Source organism: Brachyistius frenatus, unplaced genomic scaffold (genome assembly GCF_029030835.1).
Source record: "Brachyistius frenatus isolate BFR_SWC_R1_liver_20210118 unplaced genomic scaffold, ASM2903083v1 Contig_33, whole genome shotgun sequence".
Taxonomy (NCBI): Eukaryota; Metazoa; Chordata; class Actinopteri; family Embiotocidae; genus Brachyistius; species Brachyistius frenatus.
The window spans coordinates 3,289,482-3,307,546 of NW_027210632.1; the positions used below are offsets into that span (position 1 = coordinate 3,289,482).

Here is an 18,065-nt window from a genome sequence, read left to right on the forward strand (position 1 = left end):
GGAGCCCAAACATTAATAACACGTCCTCCCCAAAAAACCATTTTCAACCACGAGGAGCCTCTAAACGCTCCACAGTTTACAATATCCTAAGTACACACACAACGTCTTGTGTCGGATCTTGGCACCGGAGCATGTAGCTGTAACTCGGTAGCTTTTCCTGTCTGATTTATATCGCACTTGCCCCTAATTATAAATCTAAAACTATTGTAACTGAACACACAAAGCATCCAAATATATGTCTGTAGCATGCAGAAAGTGCATTTACAGTCGTGCTCCGTTCTGCTGAGCAATGGGCTCTTAACTTTTTCCAGCATGGGTAAAAATGAATGATTTGTAACACAGAGGATTTAGACTTAAAATATGGTTTTGTCCCGCTTTTGAACCCAGTTTGTTCTCATACATTATGCCACATCTTTACAATGATAGAATTCTCTTTTGATGTACCTTCTCCGAAGAAATGGCTTTCAACAAGGGCCTATAAATAAAGCATGAATTATAATGTACCCTTTTGCACCTCTGACAGTTTCCCATTTTTCCACACATACTGTATATGTTTTCCAGTATGTGTGAGTGCCAACAGCTGAGGGACTAAAATTTGATACATAAAACGTTATTGTTCAGTAGAAATTATGAGTAATATCAAAGTTTTCCTGGCAAACAAGAATTCTGATTGCATCTTGTTTTATTCCCCAAAAATATAAATGTCACCCTTGTTGCCTAAAATGAAAAGGAATAAACTAAAAGTCGTTAAACAGCAGGACTTCGGGGGACACTGTTACAGAAAGCAAGATTTTGAAACAGGTTTCTGTAGGAATCAGGGATGTCTATTCATTTTTTTTTCTCCAATAACATGGATCTATGGCACAGAGTATGAAAAACTGTAGGAAAAAGCTGATTTCAGGCTCCTTCTGAAAGCAATAAAATATGAGATATGTTTTCATGAGCATCAAAGCTCTAGTTGAGGCACTGCAGCGTGTCAGCCTGTTGACAGACGTCATTCTGCTCTCTTGGCTGTCCTCACAGTTCAGCACCCGATCTGCATCTTTCAGCTGCCTTCGGTTTGAAGCCGGACTGTGGGGGAAATTTTGAGCTGGGCTTTGATCCTCGACACGTTTCATACTTGCGGCTTTTCTGACACGTAAACTTTGCTACCTGCTACCTCATCTAGTTTGGAAGGGTTTAAGCTCAAAATGCTTCAGCGTGTGTCAGCAGGGTGGACGCTGACATGCCAAACAACAAACACGGGGCTTGAAGCAAACTGTATTTGAAGGATGCTTTCATGAAACGCTGGCCACCCACTTCTGTGTACGACAGTGGAACGGTTTCATCTTTCCTCCGCCTCCTTCATGGCAACACGCTGAAACCAGTGTTCCGACCTCGTGCTGTTCAACAAGATCCTCTTCGTTTCCCGCTCCTTCGACAGCAGCAGCGAAACGTTGGCCCATGTCTTCCAGTGTTTGAGTGATGTATGACTCTTTGGTAATGTTGATGCAATGTGCAACTGAGAATCCCTGCCCAAACCAAACCAGGATGCTCTTGATTTTTTTTTTTGTTGAGCCAAATGCCATTAAATACACTGTTCCCAGTGCTCCCTCCATGCTTGGAACGCTCCCTGGAAATAATTTTCTGTAAAGTGCGTAAAGCACCATCTGCGATTCGCGCTTGTCAAAAACGGTGACCTTTTAGCTTAAACTTCATTTTAGGCAACAAAAAGGAATCACAAGGAGACAAATCTAGTAAGAAGGCGTGATGGGAAGCTACGATTGTGTTGTTGAGAGCAAGAAACGTTGTCAATGTTGGAGAACCCGAAGGCCATTGTGCCGCTTTGTTCAGGTAATTTGCACTGAGTGATTTTCTTCAGGCATCTCTGACCATCACAGTAGAACTGATGAACTGATGATAAAACTGACGCTGGGAGATGAATTCACGATGCACTACCCAGTGAATGTTAAAGATAATCACTTGCATTCTCTTGGTTGTTCTCCTGACCTGACACGACTTGGACAGTGATGTTCTGCCCCTCTTGAAATGTGATTACTGCTCAGAACATTTCACCCGACTCATTGCTTCATTGTCGCAGGTTTTCTGAAGCATTTCATGGGTCTCTGGCGAGTTCCCAGGTTTGACATAGAATTTGATTTGTGCCATCAGCTCAAATTTCAGAACCATGGTGAAATCACAAATGTTCATGTGCCGGTGGTGACAAAAACGCATAGCACGCAGGTGTTGATGTTGATAAAGCGACGTAACTTGGAATACTTACTCTTAAAAGTTATTGCTCCCTGCAAAAGGAACGGTTTCTGAAATTTTTGATTGCACCTCATACAGAACAGCAACATAACAACGGTCAAAGAATCAACTTTCAAAGAGCTGACCATTGGTTAACTTAGTTGTTGCAGGAGAACCTATGCAGTATTCACACAATATGGGATGGACGGCAGAGTTGGGAAGGAAAGTGATGTTAAGACTTGCAAGAAATTACATCATTGGGCTTAAGACAGCGAAATGATTGCAGATTTGGTCATGTAGAGAATAAAAATACTGTCTACTGACAACAGAGGAGTATATCCATTCAATTTGGCTTTAATTATATGGACTTTGGCAGACATGATCATTCATATTTGTAGCCTGTTCCTCTGTTTCCACTTCCACATTGTCTAGCTCCAAGCTGGATAAAAATCCATTTGCAACTTTGATGGCGATGTGCATCATCTCATATTGTGTCCTCTTGTCCTGCAGGTTGCTGCAGAAAGTCTCACCAGTTATTACAAAAGTATGAAAAGACGGAGAGCCACATGCTGGTTTGCACGGAGTGTCCTCAGCCCACGTTGGTACGAAACAGCAGCTCCCAGGAACACTGCGCCCGCAAATGCAAGAAGGTCAAGAAAAACGTCAACTGCAGGTGAGTTACGCTCTCTTTCTGTATCTCTGAAGTCCGGCACGTGGTTCCTTCACGGCCACTTTACCCTCCCTCCTCCTCTCCTTCTGTATTGAGTCATACTATTTACATATTTTGATTGTTTATCACTAGCTCATCTTCCAACTACTTCCCGTGTGTTTTCTACAGGGCTTTCAACTTTCAGAGGCACAACAGGAAATGCCACTTGCTTCCTTTTGACCGTTTCACCCATGGTGTGCAGAAGCAGGCCAACATCAACTTTACTTTGTATGAAAAAAAAGGTAAATGTCATACATTTTAGAGGCAAAGTCTTTTAAATGTGCCTCAATGCACTCCAGTGTTTTTCTCAGGAGGACATTCAGGTGCAGAGAGGGATTTGCACAGGCAAATCGTTTTGTTGGAGATTAAGCCCCTTGCGTCAGCTCCTCAGTTTTTAAGGTCTTTTGGTGTCTTTGTTGACACAATAAAAGTAACCAGTCTCCCCACCCCGCCGTTTCATCACTCCGGTGGGGAGAGTCGCATGCATAAACACGTAGAAGATCTTAAGTGCAGTGTAAACAAAAAAAAAATCATTGTTTACAGTCAGAGCGCAAAAGTTTCCTTGAGCTCAAGCTGTGGAATCTTGCACTTTAGAATCTATTGCAAAATTTACGAAAACTCCCCTCAGTGACATTTAATGAACCTCAGGGAGCTGTTTGTTTTGGGAACAACACACAAACTGGGACACACAAAATGTGCGCTGTAAAAAAAAGTTTCTCTGACCATACATGGGAAAATATATTCCAGGTGGCTGAGGCAGCGAGCGCAAATCAACGTTTAATCGGCTAAATTCTGTGTAAATTGGCACACAACGAGTACACATGGACAACTTGGATCAAAGCAAGAACACAAATTGATGGGGTTTTTTTTGTTTTTTTTTCATGCCTTTGCTCTCACTTAGATTATATAAGGGAGTGCATCATCGGCACCAAGGACAACTACAGAGGGAGGAGGTCTTGGACGAAGTCAAACATCACTTGCCAAGCGTGGTCAGATAATAACATCAATGAGCACACGTAAGTTCTCTCCTCTTAACTGAGAACATCAACACAAAGCATTTCTATTTGAGAATGGAGTGTGTTTATAAGAGTCACGGGTCACCTTGATGTGCAGAGCCTTGCCCAGCGGTCCACCTGTGGTTGCTTTTCAGGTCAAGATTGTGATAATCGTTCTCTACCAGATTCGTGAACCAACAGCCTTCAAAGCTCGCATCTCTAACCTTCAGGCTTCCACCACCTTCCTGGATGCTCCTTCTCTATTTCTCTGTGTCTGATACTGAACAGGCCTCAGCGCTTGATTTATCGTGGCTCAGTTCATCCCCTTGCACCCCGGGGGTTAAAGGAAGGTAGAGGCTCGGAGACAGTTGAACGTTTATCCAGAGTTAAGTCAGATTTCTTTCAACACATGCAGGGCTGTCCTCCCCGATGAGTTTTTTTCTTTGCAGCACTGTAGGCCATCAGGTGTATCCCAAAGATGTTTTCTCTCAGCTCCGGCTAGGCTAAGATCAGTGATTCTGTGCCAGCAGCTCATTAGCGGTGCTCATTAGTCACAAGATATTTTAACAGCGGCGGGGAGGCGGGGGGGGGGGGGGCGTCGGGGGGACGGAGTAATAAGAGTTTGAGGAGGTGCAGAGTGAAAAATAGAAGGGAGGTCGAATGAAAGAAAGAAGGCGTAAAAAGATTTATAGACTGAAGTCATGTTCTATCTGATGCCCAGCTGAGCTCACAAAGCATACGGAGAGAAAATACAGGTTCGGTGATTCCCGGCAATTAAAACAGACTGCTGTGTTGGTCCCTGCAGTCCTTCCCCGAGCCCCCTCATCACTTTCCAGAAGCAGTTGTTCACATTGGGAATCCTTTGTCATTGTTTATTTGACACACGGCCCCAGTCCTCTTCTCGGATACGGCAGTTTTTCTATCGTTCGGACTTGTCAGCAACTTTAAACTTTCAAAGGGTCAGAGGGAGCTTTACTTAAGGGAGATTTAGTGCCACCATGGGGTTACCTAACATGGGACTGTCCCGCTGTTTGAGAATTACCAGCATAATGAACCACGCACCATTTGACTTTCAGGTAACTATTATTTTCATGCTTGACCGCTCGCCGTGGGGTAGGGGTGATTTCTCAGGAGGTTCCCTTCCAGGAATGGGACTTCCACCTGTTGTCTATATTTAGAGCTCTGAAAGAAGTGTGTATTGATGCCCAGCCAAGCGTGGAGATTGGAACGGAACATTTCTCTTCATATTAATAATAATAGATAACATTGCAGTCATTTATCTTTTCCCTTTGGGACGTTCTTTTGTTTTCCTACACATTTCTACTGGAAAGTCAGACAGCACTCTCAGCTGCAGAAACACACCCCTGCAGCTTTGATTTGGTGTGTTAAAGAAAAAAGATTTGACGTTTGGAGAATAGTAAGTGTGAGGTTTATTTACTTCTTCCACTTACAGACATTTAATATGGAATCATTTCACTCTATCGATGAATGAGTAGGCATAATATGTTGGTCTCATTTGTTTAATTAGGTTCTCTTTATCTACTTTTTGGACTCGTGTAAAAATCTGATCATATTTATGCCAAACATTCTAAAGTGTTCACAAACTTTCAAGCACCAATTTACCTGTACAGTAACATGAATTAGTCAGGTCATATAGTTAGCTTAGATCAGCAGGAGGATTGGAAACAAGGACTGATTGTTAATTAGTGAACTTTAGATTTTGTTAGAGTTGGACAGAGCCAGTCTGACCGAGCTAAGCTAAGCTAACCATCTCGGGACTGTAACTTCATATTCAATAGACTGAATTTACCAACTGAACTGTCATTTTGAAATCTTGAATCTGGCATTTTGGTTGTTGCCATTTTGGTGTTTTGGTGCCAGAAGTGACCATGTTTGGACAAGAGGGCGGATCTGGGGAGGAGTGAGAGGTGGATTGGACTGAGAATCCACCCACACTACCAGAAACTGAGCTGCAGTCATGTCAATTAAACCAGACACGCCCCCAAAACATACTTCTCTTTAAGGCCTATTCTCGAATTTGTTACGGGATTATTGTCAGAAGAAGCACCAGAACACTAATCAGAAGAAATTAATTTAGCCAATGTGACCATTATTATTTAGGAAAGAAATATATTGACTTTGTATTTTATGAAAGAAATGAATCCTTTTTGAATTGAAGTCTATTGGAGCTAGAATTCTTTTTGGAGGCAGCCCCTAGTGGCCCCCAGTGGTATTGCACTTAAAGGCATTTCTGCGTGGCTTCACTTTTGAGACCCGAAATCGACATCTATTTTCATATGCAGTCTATGAAAATGACAGTGCCGCAGTGATTCCTCATTTATTAGAATTCATACAGTCTTGGAGTCCTTGCTATAATCTCGGAATCTTTGGACGCTATCGTGTTTGCAGCATGATGTTCACTCCACCAGGTGTATGTACTGCGAGACATTTCACAGCCGTTACTTCAGGTCCAGATTTCATCTTTAGCAACGTCCAAAATCCAGCCAATATGTTTGGTCGGCCCAGAGAGCGAGGCATGTGTGCACAGTGTCTGCCTGTGCTCCGATGGGAACGCACTTTGGCACGGAGATGAATAACTGGCCAACATCTGTTAGCACAACATCATTACGGTTAACTTGTTCCCTAGCTCCGGCCTTTTTTTACAGAGTCTCACCAGATGCAGGCTTTTTTTTTTTTTTTTTTTTTTTTTGCAAAGTGAAGAACTTTGTAATTCCATTTATAAATTAAGGATATTGTATTAGGATAGAACTCCAGTCTATTGAGCTTGTGAGTTACACACAACAGATGTGAGTTTTGGCCCTTTGGCAGAGTGCTGCATTTGGAGGGGAACAAGTGTTTTGTTTTAGCTACATGCATAAGTGAAACATCGCTGTCAGACCTAACCCTGGTATATTATGACACATATGACTACATGGTTGGAGGGTCTTTCTGAGTTAGCTGCCTGAGATTTCTTCCACCTTGGGGCTGAATGATGTTGTGCATTACTGTAGAAACCTTGCGTAAGCCCCCCCGGGCACGGAGGGGAGAGCGGAGTCGACTCAACCCCTTTCAAGAGTCACTGCCTGAGGTAGAGTGTTCAGACAAGCTGCTGAAGGGTAGATGGACTCTTTTTCTTTTTTCTTTTTTTTCTTCTCAGTCCACTATGCTATCTTTTCTAAATATTTTGCTGCTTTGGACAGTCACTTGTTTCATTTCACCCAACATCTACACCCCCAAATTTTCCTCTTCTGTCTTCCCTCACTGTCTCCCTAGATGGGGGGAGGGGAGGGGGGGGAGGTCGGCAAGGATCAGTGGGGTGCTGACATGCCAGCTTTTTTTTGCCATCCCACCATGACAGAAGATGTCCATTTAGTGCGGGGGGATCCCATGCTGCTTCTCTTTGCTACAACATGTGGTTGTACAAGCCAGGTTCTTCTTCTTACAGTCTCGCTCACACTGACGAGATGTAGCAGTTGACAGAGAAGGATTAGGTTTAACAGCTGCCAGCAAAGGACCCGCTTGGGCTGCTCCAAGTGGTCCATAGCCTTGTTCTGTGCTGTTGGTGGTTACTGTGCTGTGACAGTCTGGCTGCTTCACACTTCAGGGAACTGGGGGGGATATGCTTGGACTCAGAAAGGCGATCATGCAAAAGGTGCAAACCTGCAAAGGAGAAGCGTATTGATTACTTTCTTTGCATACGATTGCGATGACTTGTCATTGCAGGATTTAAAATGAAACCTGGTCTTGCGGTAGGCACTAGCATTACACAGAGGCTTACATCTTTATGTAAATGCCCCTTTGAATTTATTTGGTTTGTTATTCAAGCACTAGCTGGCAGGTACGGGACTGTATGCACTAGCTGGGGCAGCCAAGTGTGCAAGTACTCCCGGAGATTTATTTATACAGCTCACAGTATCAGCTAACACTTTCAATAATGCCTGTCTGCTGCCTCCCTGTAGGTTTTATCCAGAGAGGTTCCCGACGCAGGACCTGAGGGAGAACTTCTGTCGGAATCCCAACAACGATCCTGGTGGTCCGTGGTGCTACACCACAGACCCCAACGTACGAGCTGAGGAGTGCGGCATACCGCAGTGTTCAGAGGGTGAGATCCTGCTAAATACCATCAGACAAAGAGTCAGACAAAATAAAGCAAAAACCGACAGGCAATTCAGCTTTTAATCGGTGTCCTACGTTTCGTTTGTATTCTTTAGTAGAGAAAAGACGTTTTTTTTTTTTATAACTGCTGTTTGTGTGTTGACAGACGTCTGCATGACGTGTAACGGGGAGGACTACCGGGGCGAAATGGACCATACAGAGAGCGGCAGGGAGTGCCAGAGATGGGACTCGGCGAGGCCTCACAAACACCACTTCCAGCCCAAAAAGTAAGCTGCAAATCACGCAGTAATCTTTCCCACGGACAACACCAGCACACACCCAAGACAGATGCTTACATAAATGACGCTAATCCTCGAGAGAGGTAGACCTCACCAGTTGTTATGACTTACCTTTATCTCTGCTTTTTTTTTTTCTTTTCCTCTTTTCCCCTGTATCCTGTGTCCCTTTTCCTTTCTCAGGTATCGTCACAAAGGTTTAAAGGACAATTACTGTCGCAACCCAGATAATCGTCTCCGTCCCTGGTGCTACACCATGGATCATAAAACTCCGTGGGAGTACTGTAACATCACTGTGTGTGGTAAGACCAATCTGTGTGTGTACTCAAATCTGGAGCTGGAGCTTTGTGGACAGTCTTCAAACAAATTAACGGACAACCAAATTGGTGTTTTCCTCTGATTTCTGACTCTGATGGTAGTTTTTCTCAACATCTATTACCGTTACAACCTTATTACAACATGTCTCACACAGTCAGGAATCTATTTAGGATGGAGAAGTGGTCATAGCTTTGAGAATGCCTTGGTTTTTGGACAGACAGATAGCGGTTTTGCACCACCAGCGTGTTGTTTAAATGTGCCGGGGGATTTGTTACTTACAGGATTTTGGTGGTTTTGGGTTAGTTGTGGTCAATTGTGGAAAAAAAAAAAAAAAAAGCTCCCCTTCTCCCCTGCAGAGTCTTTTGTTTATCCGGCTGAGTGTTTCATGTGGTGTTTGGCCTCCAATCCTTCAACCTCAACGAGGAAGAGTAAATAGGTTTGTTTGTAAAACGAGAGGGCCCGTCTTCAGAGAGCCTCGAATGGTTTACAGAGGCCGCGCACGGCTTTAAAGCGGAGGATTACAATAGAGCCTACTGTACCAAAGGGCCTGCCATCAGCATTGCATGGTCTAATAGTTGTTTTAGTGGTGTGAACATTGTTTTTAAGTCGTGAAAAATTTGAAAAAAAAGAGCTATACAATTGCAGAGGATTTCTTACAGAGCCCAGGGGACCATGAATGGTTTGATGAAAATAAAAATGATGTGCTGTGGCCTGTGCAGTCACCAGAACTCAACCGTACTGAGCAGCAATGGGAGATTTTGAGCCAAACACCACCATCGCAACACCACAAAGGGCAATATCTTTCGGAAAATCGTGTTTTACGAGAAAATGAAATGAAGATATCGCCATGTATTCTTAGAAATTGAGATGCGATTTTGTACTATTACTAGGGACAAAAACACAGATAAATCATCATTGGTTACACATCTATCCGTCATTCATTACTACTGTATGTAAATTTGTTTGAGTAATGTCCTGTAAGTGGATAGAATAATAATGACTCCACTTGACTCATGTTACAACTGGCAGAGAGACTTAGTTTAGTTTAGATAACATTTGCCTTCATATGTAATGTAAAAGACGGAGTGAAAAGGAAAATAATGAGGACCAAAAAGAGGTTACGCCACTGGAGAGGTTTTTCTTTTTCTTTTTTTTCTTTTTGCAGGATTGGAGGCTGCACAATGAAATATTCCCACACGCACAGTCACAAACACACAGAGCATCTCTCTTTGTCTCTGTCAGACACGTACACACATGTACTTTGCAGTGCAGGTCATGATTTACAGTGAGGGCGGATGATCTGCATTTGTCCAGATGTGTGTATCCCTCACTGCCTGCCCTCACAAAGATAAAAACCACTGACCTGTGCTGCACTAGTGCACACACAGACACTGGCATGCATTACATCAAGCCAAAGAATCCCTCTTTTCCACCCGCCTTTCTCGTTTCTGCCTCAAAACATTCCCTTTCCTCCTCCATCTTCTCCCATCTCATTTGTCAAAGGCTAAAGAAACAGAGACAGAAATCCGGAGGGGAGAAGTCGCTCCCTGTGTGCCGCTGCCGCTGCACTGCTGAAAAGCAGAATTCCATCTGAAGATGTTTGGAATAGTTTGCCGGTGGATAAAGTTGCCCGAATCAGACTTGGCTGATGTGATATGTTTTGTTGGCCTTGCAATAAACAAATTCACCAGAAGAAGAATTTCATGTTTAATTTAGCAGCAAAGGTACAAATAAGAACCGACTTCAGGGTTTTCTTGTGACAGTAACAATGCTGGTGTGTGCTGTCAGCAAGTTAAATAACTTGTGGATGTCCCTACGTGCAAGAATGTGGGGCACCGGTGTTATGAATACACAGAAAGTTTCCTATCGCAATGTAAGCGAACGGGGGGAGTGCTACTGTTTTTGATCATCTATCTCTCGGTTAAACATGACACATTCTTCTGGGGATTAATATCTCCTTCTTTCTCTTCCTCCCTCATTCCTGCCCTTCACTTTCTGCACCTGACTTTCCTTAGTGACTTTCCCCTTTGTCCTTTGTGCTTCTAACTCACGATTACACATTTTCTCTCGCAGACTCAGACCCCAGTGAGGACTCTGACGTCAACGGAACGACGTCCTGTGTCCAGGATAAGGGCACAGATTACCGAGGCACGATGAATGTCACTCCAGAGGGTGTGACGTGTCAGCGCTGGGACTCTCAGTTCCCTCATAACCACTCCTTTCTTCCTCAGAACTTCAAATGCAAGTGAGTAATGCTTGTTTCATGGTGGCCGGCAGCTCGGATTCAGCTTTCTCTGCAGTGTTAAGGAGATCATTTGTCCATTTTGTGCATTTGACTGTTAAAATGTCTGAAGGAAGCGTAATGTTCATTAGCTTTGCTTTAAAATAACAGTCATCAGCACCATCATTTAAATTGTAGTTTGTGTGTGTGTTACAGAGATCTTAGAGAGAATTACTGCCGTAACCCTGATGGGGCAGATTACCCATGGTGCTTCACTACAGACCCTAATCAGAGGATAGCCAACTGCACCCACATCCCCAGATGTGACGCTGAGGCCACACAAAAAATAGGTAAATTACTTTTCAGTTTTAAAGAAATACTTCAGTGTTTTGGGCATCGCGCTTATTTTTTTTTTTTTTTTCCAAGAGTTAGAGGAGAGGTTTAATATTTATGCCGTAGCACGATGTAGCGGCAGCTAGCCACCTGTTAGCTTAGCACAAAGAGTGGGAAAAGAGGAAAACAGCGAGCCTATAAAAAAAAATTCAAAATTCATCACAATTTGCATGTTGTTTTGGTTTGTTTTGTCCATTCAAAAACTGCAGCGTGAGAACAAGTTAGAGTCTTGTCGTAGTTAAAGCTCACAGTCAAGAAACAGTCTGGCACATACCTTAAAGCCACAACGTCTATGTTCCGTTTTTTTATGTGGATCGAACAAATGAGCGATGAAGTGGTAATATAGAGGTGCAGATTTTGTTACCTTCAGCTGTTTCCCTCTAAAGCTCTTCTTTAGTCTTCAGAGTGGTAGCAATTCCCTCATCAAACTCTCAGCAACAAAGTAGAAAAGCATATTTCTCTAAATTGTCAAACTACCAGAGCCTTTTGTATGTGCCAAACGTCCAACAAATTGAAAGCATGCTGTCAGCTACTAAAAAAAAATATGTCCATGTTGCTTCTTGAATCATGAGATCTAAATACTGACCAACAGATGCTTGAAAAGACATGTCGTGTTTTTGCGATGTGGGATTATCCCGACACTTTCTGCATTGCGCTCGTAGGACTGTGCCACATGGCGACGTGCTGCCCAATGAATGCCATTTCACAGAAGAACAAAAACACCAGACTTTGGCAACAGTGCTCGCTGTCATTTCCCTTGTTTCTCTGCTTTACATTTCAGAAGGCCACACATGTTAAAAAAAAAAAAAAAGCAGCCAGCCGGTTAGTTACAACAGGCCCTCTCCTGGTTCTGTTTAAGAACAGACGTAGCAAGGCTTAAATATTCTGTTATATTTGAGAACCGCCAGTTACACGGGGGTCCCTTAACACCAAATTGATCCAAATCAAAAGGAGAAGTATACACCCAAATCATTTTTTTTTTTTTTTTGTCTCTGTGACTGCATGAATGTGTGTTTCTGAGTATGCCGAAGATATTTAGGTGTTTAAGGAGCTCGGTAATTCTTAGCACTCCTGGGAATATCTAACAAGGAGGTCTGAAATAACTGTATCCTGTTCTTCCTCAGAGTGTTTTGAAGACAATGGAGAGATGTACCGAGGCACTTTATCCACAACTCGATCGGGGATTCCCTGTGCAGACTGGTCCCATCACATCAACAGGTAACAAAGTGATTAATTCTCCAAAGAATTTTGTTGTGTTGCTCCTTTCGCTAACCCCCCGCTGAGCTTCAGCTGTGCTGTGAAACTCTGTTTCCTAGAGAGACTGACATTCCTCTCAGCTCACTTGATGAGTGTTTGTTGACAACTTAGCTCCAATTGCCTTGTGAAAATCGTTTTCATCCGAATGAAGCTAAGCAGTGAAAACAAACAGCGAGAGGAAATCAGGGGTTCCTCAGGGGTCAATACGAGGTCCAATTATTATTCATCTAACTGACGAGAGGAAACCCTGGGGTGCTCTCCGAGTGACTCATCCTGACGGAAAGGTTGCCCACTCCACCACTGTTACTTCATGCTCAAGTCAATTACTTAATTTACAGGAATCTTAAAAGCCAAAATGGCAGAGACAGATGGACATGTTCCAGAGCCGACCCCTGACCCCAGGAAGTGCTTTCTGAGGAAAGCAGATCAAAGCCAATCAGCTCCCTCGCATTGTCTGCAGCCAGCAAGTCTACCCTGCTCAAGGTCAAGGGTCACCCCAGGAAAAAATTGCAGAGAGCTACAGCTTGTTTAACATTCTCCTGGGAAGTGGAATTATCTTCACTCCCTGACAAATTGTTGCCCATCGCTTAGCATTATGTGTGTGTCTAAACTCCTCGATAGTAATTGCTTTTCAGGGATATTTTGGATATCTGAGGAGATTACGTTTAAGTCTCGTAGAGCCAAGTGGAACATTGCAAAAAGACACACGATTAGATGTGAATTCCTACCAATCGAGAGCACGACCAAATCGCCCCATGGAGGATGTGGCTCCTGTTGGTCTGAGCCCCGCTGAATGCTTAGACTGCATACTTTCATACTCCCATGAGCACTCTTCGCAAAACTCTGCGTTTCCTTCTACGGGCTCTGTGCATATGCAGAGGATTCATTGCACTATTGGAATCAGACTTTCCAGGCATACCGTGGTCGCTCACAGTGCGCTCGTTCTGTATGCGCATGACGGCGAGCGCGCGACTCCCAACATGCAATTGTGTTCTTTATAAGATGTGACCCGGTGTTAGTTCTGAAACACTGTGAGCAAAATAACAAGTGGAATATGAGAATCTGTATTTGTGTGTTTTACAGTGGGGATTCTCACTCTACAGTATCCAATGTAGGGCTGGAGAAGAACTACTGCCGGAACCCAGACCGGGACAAGCACGGCCCCTGGTGTTACACCAACCCAAACAACCGCTTGGCCTGGGACTACTGCAAACTGAAGCACTGTGAGTGACTTAAATAAGCATATATCCTTCAATGTTCTTCTCTGTAAGCAGACACGTGCGAGTTCAACAAAGCAGAAGGCCGATGAACGATGCACCTGCCGTGTAGCAGCTTAGGTTAGCTCAGACTCACCTGTAAATATACAACATGTGCAGACTAAACAGGCGACATATGACGAGCTAAGTAGTAACATTTAAAGGCGCTTGTAGGTATATTTTGTTGCCAGCTGACATAGAGCCAGGCTTGCTATTTTCCAGCCTATTTGCAGTCATTAATCTAAGCTAAGCTAACCAGCTGTTAAACATTAGATGGTCTTTCAGAAGCAGGTCAGAAGTGTTGTTCAGTAGTCCAAAAATGGCTGCCTTTGAAGGACGAGAAGCTTGTTGTCAAAGTGAGGGGGACTGAAGATAATGTGTTTCCTTTACGCTTAGCACACATGTTGAAATTTCATTAGCCACAAACTGTGCAAGCAGGACGTCTGGGAGGGCATGTAAGAAGACTGTTTTGGTGTGTGGGTGTCGTGCAATACAATAACACTTGTGATTTAGCTTCGCTGCCTTTGTTGTCTTCAACTAAAATGTCATCTTGCCTGGTGGTTTACGTAATCTGTTAGCTGTGGTTTTGAGCGAAGCTGTGCGAATACACGACGTTCAAACAGAAAACAGATGCTGCCATCCTTTTATTTGAGAAAACGCACACTCGTGCCGCCGGACCCGACATTTCCTTTGGCTGGTTTCAATCTGGCCGCAGTGAAGAGCCTCTTTCGAATGGCTGTATAATAATTTTCATAATGTGAAACATGTCTCCCGTGAAGTTTTTGAGGTCTTGGGAAAATTTATTTGCTGTGGTTGCTTGCTGTTATAGCCTCCAACGACGATACAGAGATAAGTCTTTATAAGAGCTTGTCGTTTTCACTGAGGTTTCATGCTTTGTGTGTCAACGTATGGTCAGTGGTCTGAATTATTCCCTGCTGCTGTGGGGTCTCTACTCACTGTCGGCCTCTGCTTTACTCCTATCAGGTGAATCAGTTACGGTGGCTCCTCAACCAAACAGTGAGTGTCCTTTTCTGGCTTTCACCAACCTCATCCTCCTCCATCCGTCTTCTTATCTCTGATCTCCTCCCTTTTACATCTAACTTCTTCTATCAAGTCCTCCTGTTGTCATTTACTTGACTAAACAAATCATATTTCATGGTTGGCTTTTGAAGTTTTCAGAAAATACATCCGTCTAATGTACAGTATCAAATATATCTCTTTGTTTAGGTCTAACTAGGCCCAAGATATCATGCTTTGTGCATATAAACACCAGAATAGTTGGAGGCCATCAAGTGCGAGGTACCGATGGCAGCTGGGTTGTAAGCATCCAAAGAGAGTAAGTCATTTTATTTCTTTGTGCTTTTCAGAATGACCTTTATCCACCTTTATGTAATGCACTGTAATGAAAAAGATGATCTTCCCAAATTTTCTTAGGAGGGTTCATTTGTGTGGCGGCTCACTGATCAGAGAAAACTGGGTTTTGACAGACCAGCAGTGCTTCACCTCCTGGTATCCTCTCGACATTCTTACCTTTACTTTTACCTTTACTTATGCATTTCCTTATAGAGCCAGTTAATGTATATCCCTCTCATCTGCAGCAGTGACTTTACTGAACAGTACCCAATCTCTTTAGCAATGTCTCAAGCAAACCAAAGATTGCTTGAGACGTTGATTTTTTTTTTCTTGCTTTTTTTTGGCCTTGAATCTTTGCATGTTTGCAATATGAAAAGGATTTTTTTTTTTTATCAAATATGACTGTTAACATTTAATCGTGGTTGTTTTTGGAGAAATTGTACGTCATACTGTGTTTAAAATTGATGTACACGTTAAGAGTTTTAGTAGCTAGTCTGACTAACTGTATCCCATTCAGTAACAGTGATTACTGTACATTGTTAGTAGTGTTTAAAAGTAAGGTTGCTGTAAACATTGCACTCGTGTTCTCTTCAGCGGCAAAGATACTAAAGGCATCTGTCTTACACTGATCCTTGTGGTTGTCAGTGTTCCAGATCTCAGGGATTACAGCGTGCAGGTCGGTCTGCGACACCTCAATGAGTCTTCAAACCACCCGAGGCTACGCATCTCTCGCCTCATCTGTGGCCCAGAAGGATCCAATCTGGTTATGTTGAAACTAGCTGAGTAAGTACTCAACTATTCGCTAGGTCTACATCAATATAAACTCCTAATGTTAGAGCATAAACCAGGGATACAAAAGAATATTCAATTTTTTTGTATCATACTATTATGTGTGTAACTTGGTTAAAGCTTGGGCTTCGAAAAGCATGAAAGTCTGTTTTCATTACTTTAAAAATGTCCAGATTTGAGCAATTTTTTAGTTTTGCTGCACTGTTTTTTTTTCTTAAAAGGAACAAAATAAGAGCCATTTATTTGTCTGCATACTGTATTTATTGGCTATGATTCATGACCATTCATGTTACTTCTAGTCCTGCCCCTGTGTCTGAGGGTGCCTCCACCATTCATCTCCCTGTAAAAGAGTGTCGCATCACCGAAGGCACCAACTGCACCATGTATGGATGGGGGGAAACCAAAAGTACTGCCTTCTACCACCCATATGTCAAACCACTTTTTTATGTTCATGCTCATTCAAACAAAGGGATTCCTGTAACACTGACCCCTCACAGCTTTCACATCCCTCTCTTTTTTCAGATACCGGGTACGATGAAGCGCTGAACACCGTAACCATGCCGATGGTCAACAATGACATGTGCTCGCAAATCAAAGGGGACGCCGGGGATAGCAGGATATGTGCTGGCGGCAGGAGAGGAGAAGGTGTATGTGATGTAAGGATCATAAGTCTGTGTCATGAAATGTGAATGCACAGAATTTCAAGGGTCATTTCACCCAAATAACAAATACCTATTTTCTACTGAAAAAAATAGTCCCGTTGAAAATGGTTGACGTCAAAGTTCGTAGATTTCTTTACTAACTGGGACTTTTCTTTTTTTTATGTAAAAACATTTCATTTAGGTGGCAGCAGATGTTTTAATTAGGACAGTATTAAAAGTGGTAAATTGGTAAAAAATATGTTTTTATAATGTGGGTGAACTGATCTTTTAAGCATTCTGTCCGTGTTTTAGACATTTTGTGTTTGGTTTACCTTGAACACATACAGTGCAGCATAATTATATTGAATAATGTGCAGCTTCTTTATACACTATTTTCTTGCAGAAAGACAATGGGGGTCCGTTGGTTTGCCAGGAACACGAGCGCAAAGTCATAATCGGCGTGAGCATCCAAAGGACGAAATGTGCCTCGTCGCAGCCTGCGCTGTTCGTTAACGTGGCTTTCTACTCTGAGTGGATATACAAAGTGTTCAAACTGTACCCCAGTTTGTAGAGGAACTGATGGTTTAAAAAAACAAACACAGGACTGTATACCATAGCCTGTGAGAGGAGAGGGGGCGGGGGTGGAGGGGGTGGCAAGGAGGGACAAAAAACTTCCAAGAGCTCTCCGATGTGGACCGCGGGGGAGAAACAAAGTTATAGGAAATATGGAAAGTGGCCATTTTTGGGATCTTGGGCTTGAATTTTTATGAAGAGGACGGAGACTAGTTACTGAAGACTGGACGTACCAAATGGAATTTCACCGAGTTCTTCCCCTTTGCCGAAGAGGAGATCTTGTTAGTTAGCCTTAATCGAATTCTTACAAACAAAGTCTTGGCACATGGACGCGACCTAATCGTATTTTGACATGTTCAGAGCTTCTGAAGCCATGCAAACAAAGACAATGACTCTTGTGATTCAGTATTATCTCCTGGAATATACTTGAACCCAATTCCTTGGCAGTTACCACTGAAGGTAGCTGTCTTTGACTGGGATTTTATTACTTCTTTTTTTTTTTTTTTTTTGTATGTGTTGAACTGGACCACAAATCTTTTTTACCTTTAACACAAGTGATGTGGATAGACAGAAATGTTCCTTCAAGTCAACAAATGTACAAAAGTCAGATTTTAGGAAACTTAACAAGTATAAAAACAACTAAAAACTATGGGAATACCAAAAAGGAGGTAAATATAAGCGTGAAAATGTCATGATAAAGTCACTGTTACATTACATAGATAATAAAGGTCCGAATGAGAAAATAGTAATGAAGCCAGTCAGTCTGTAAATCTAAATCTGTCCAGCAAAGATTCAAACTTGGCTTCATATATGCCTGTATTTAAGTATGTAGACTGGACTTTTGCTGCTTGAAAAGCCAACTGCAGCAAACCTGGCAAACCAGGCAGTGCTAATTGTGTGCAGTAGCTGAACTACCTTTTCCCCAGTTAGCTGTAACTGT

The 18,065-nt window shown here is 42.8% G+C and overlaps 1 protein-coding gene across 1 annotated transcript; it reads left to right on the forward strand.

Moving 5' to 3' along the window:
* Nucleotides 1-1,793: 1,793 nt before the first annotated feature.
* On the forward strand, nucleotides 1,794-17,132 carry LOC138621864 (hepatocyte growth factor-like). Its single transcript, XM_069700187.1, is given in 18 exon segments — nucleotides 1,794-1,833; nucleotides 2,740-2,902; nucleotides 3,068-3,180; nucleotides 3,840-3,954; nucleotides 7,893-8,035; nucleotides 8,195-8,315; nucleotides 8,508-8,626; nucleotides 10,716-10,887; nucleotides 11,080-11,213; nucleotides 12,381-12,474; nucleotides 13,597-13,736; nucleotides 14,754-14,786; nucleotides 14,997-15,105; nucleotides 15,204-15,278; nucleotides 15,768-15,905; nucleotides 16,211-16,317; nucleotides 16,434-16,567; nucleotides 16,956-17,132. Coding segments are annotated over 18 exon segments (2,127 nt in total).
* Nucleotides 17,133-18,065: the final 933 nt, after the last annotated feature.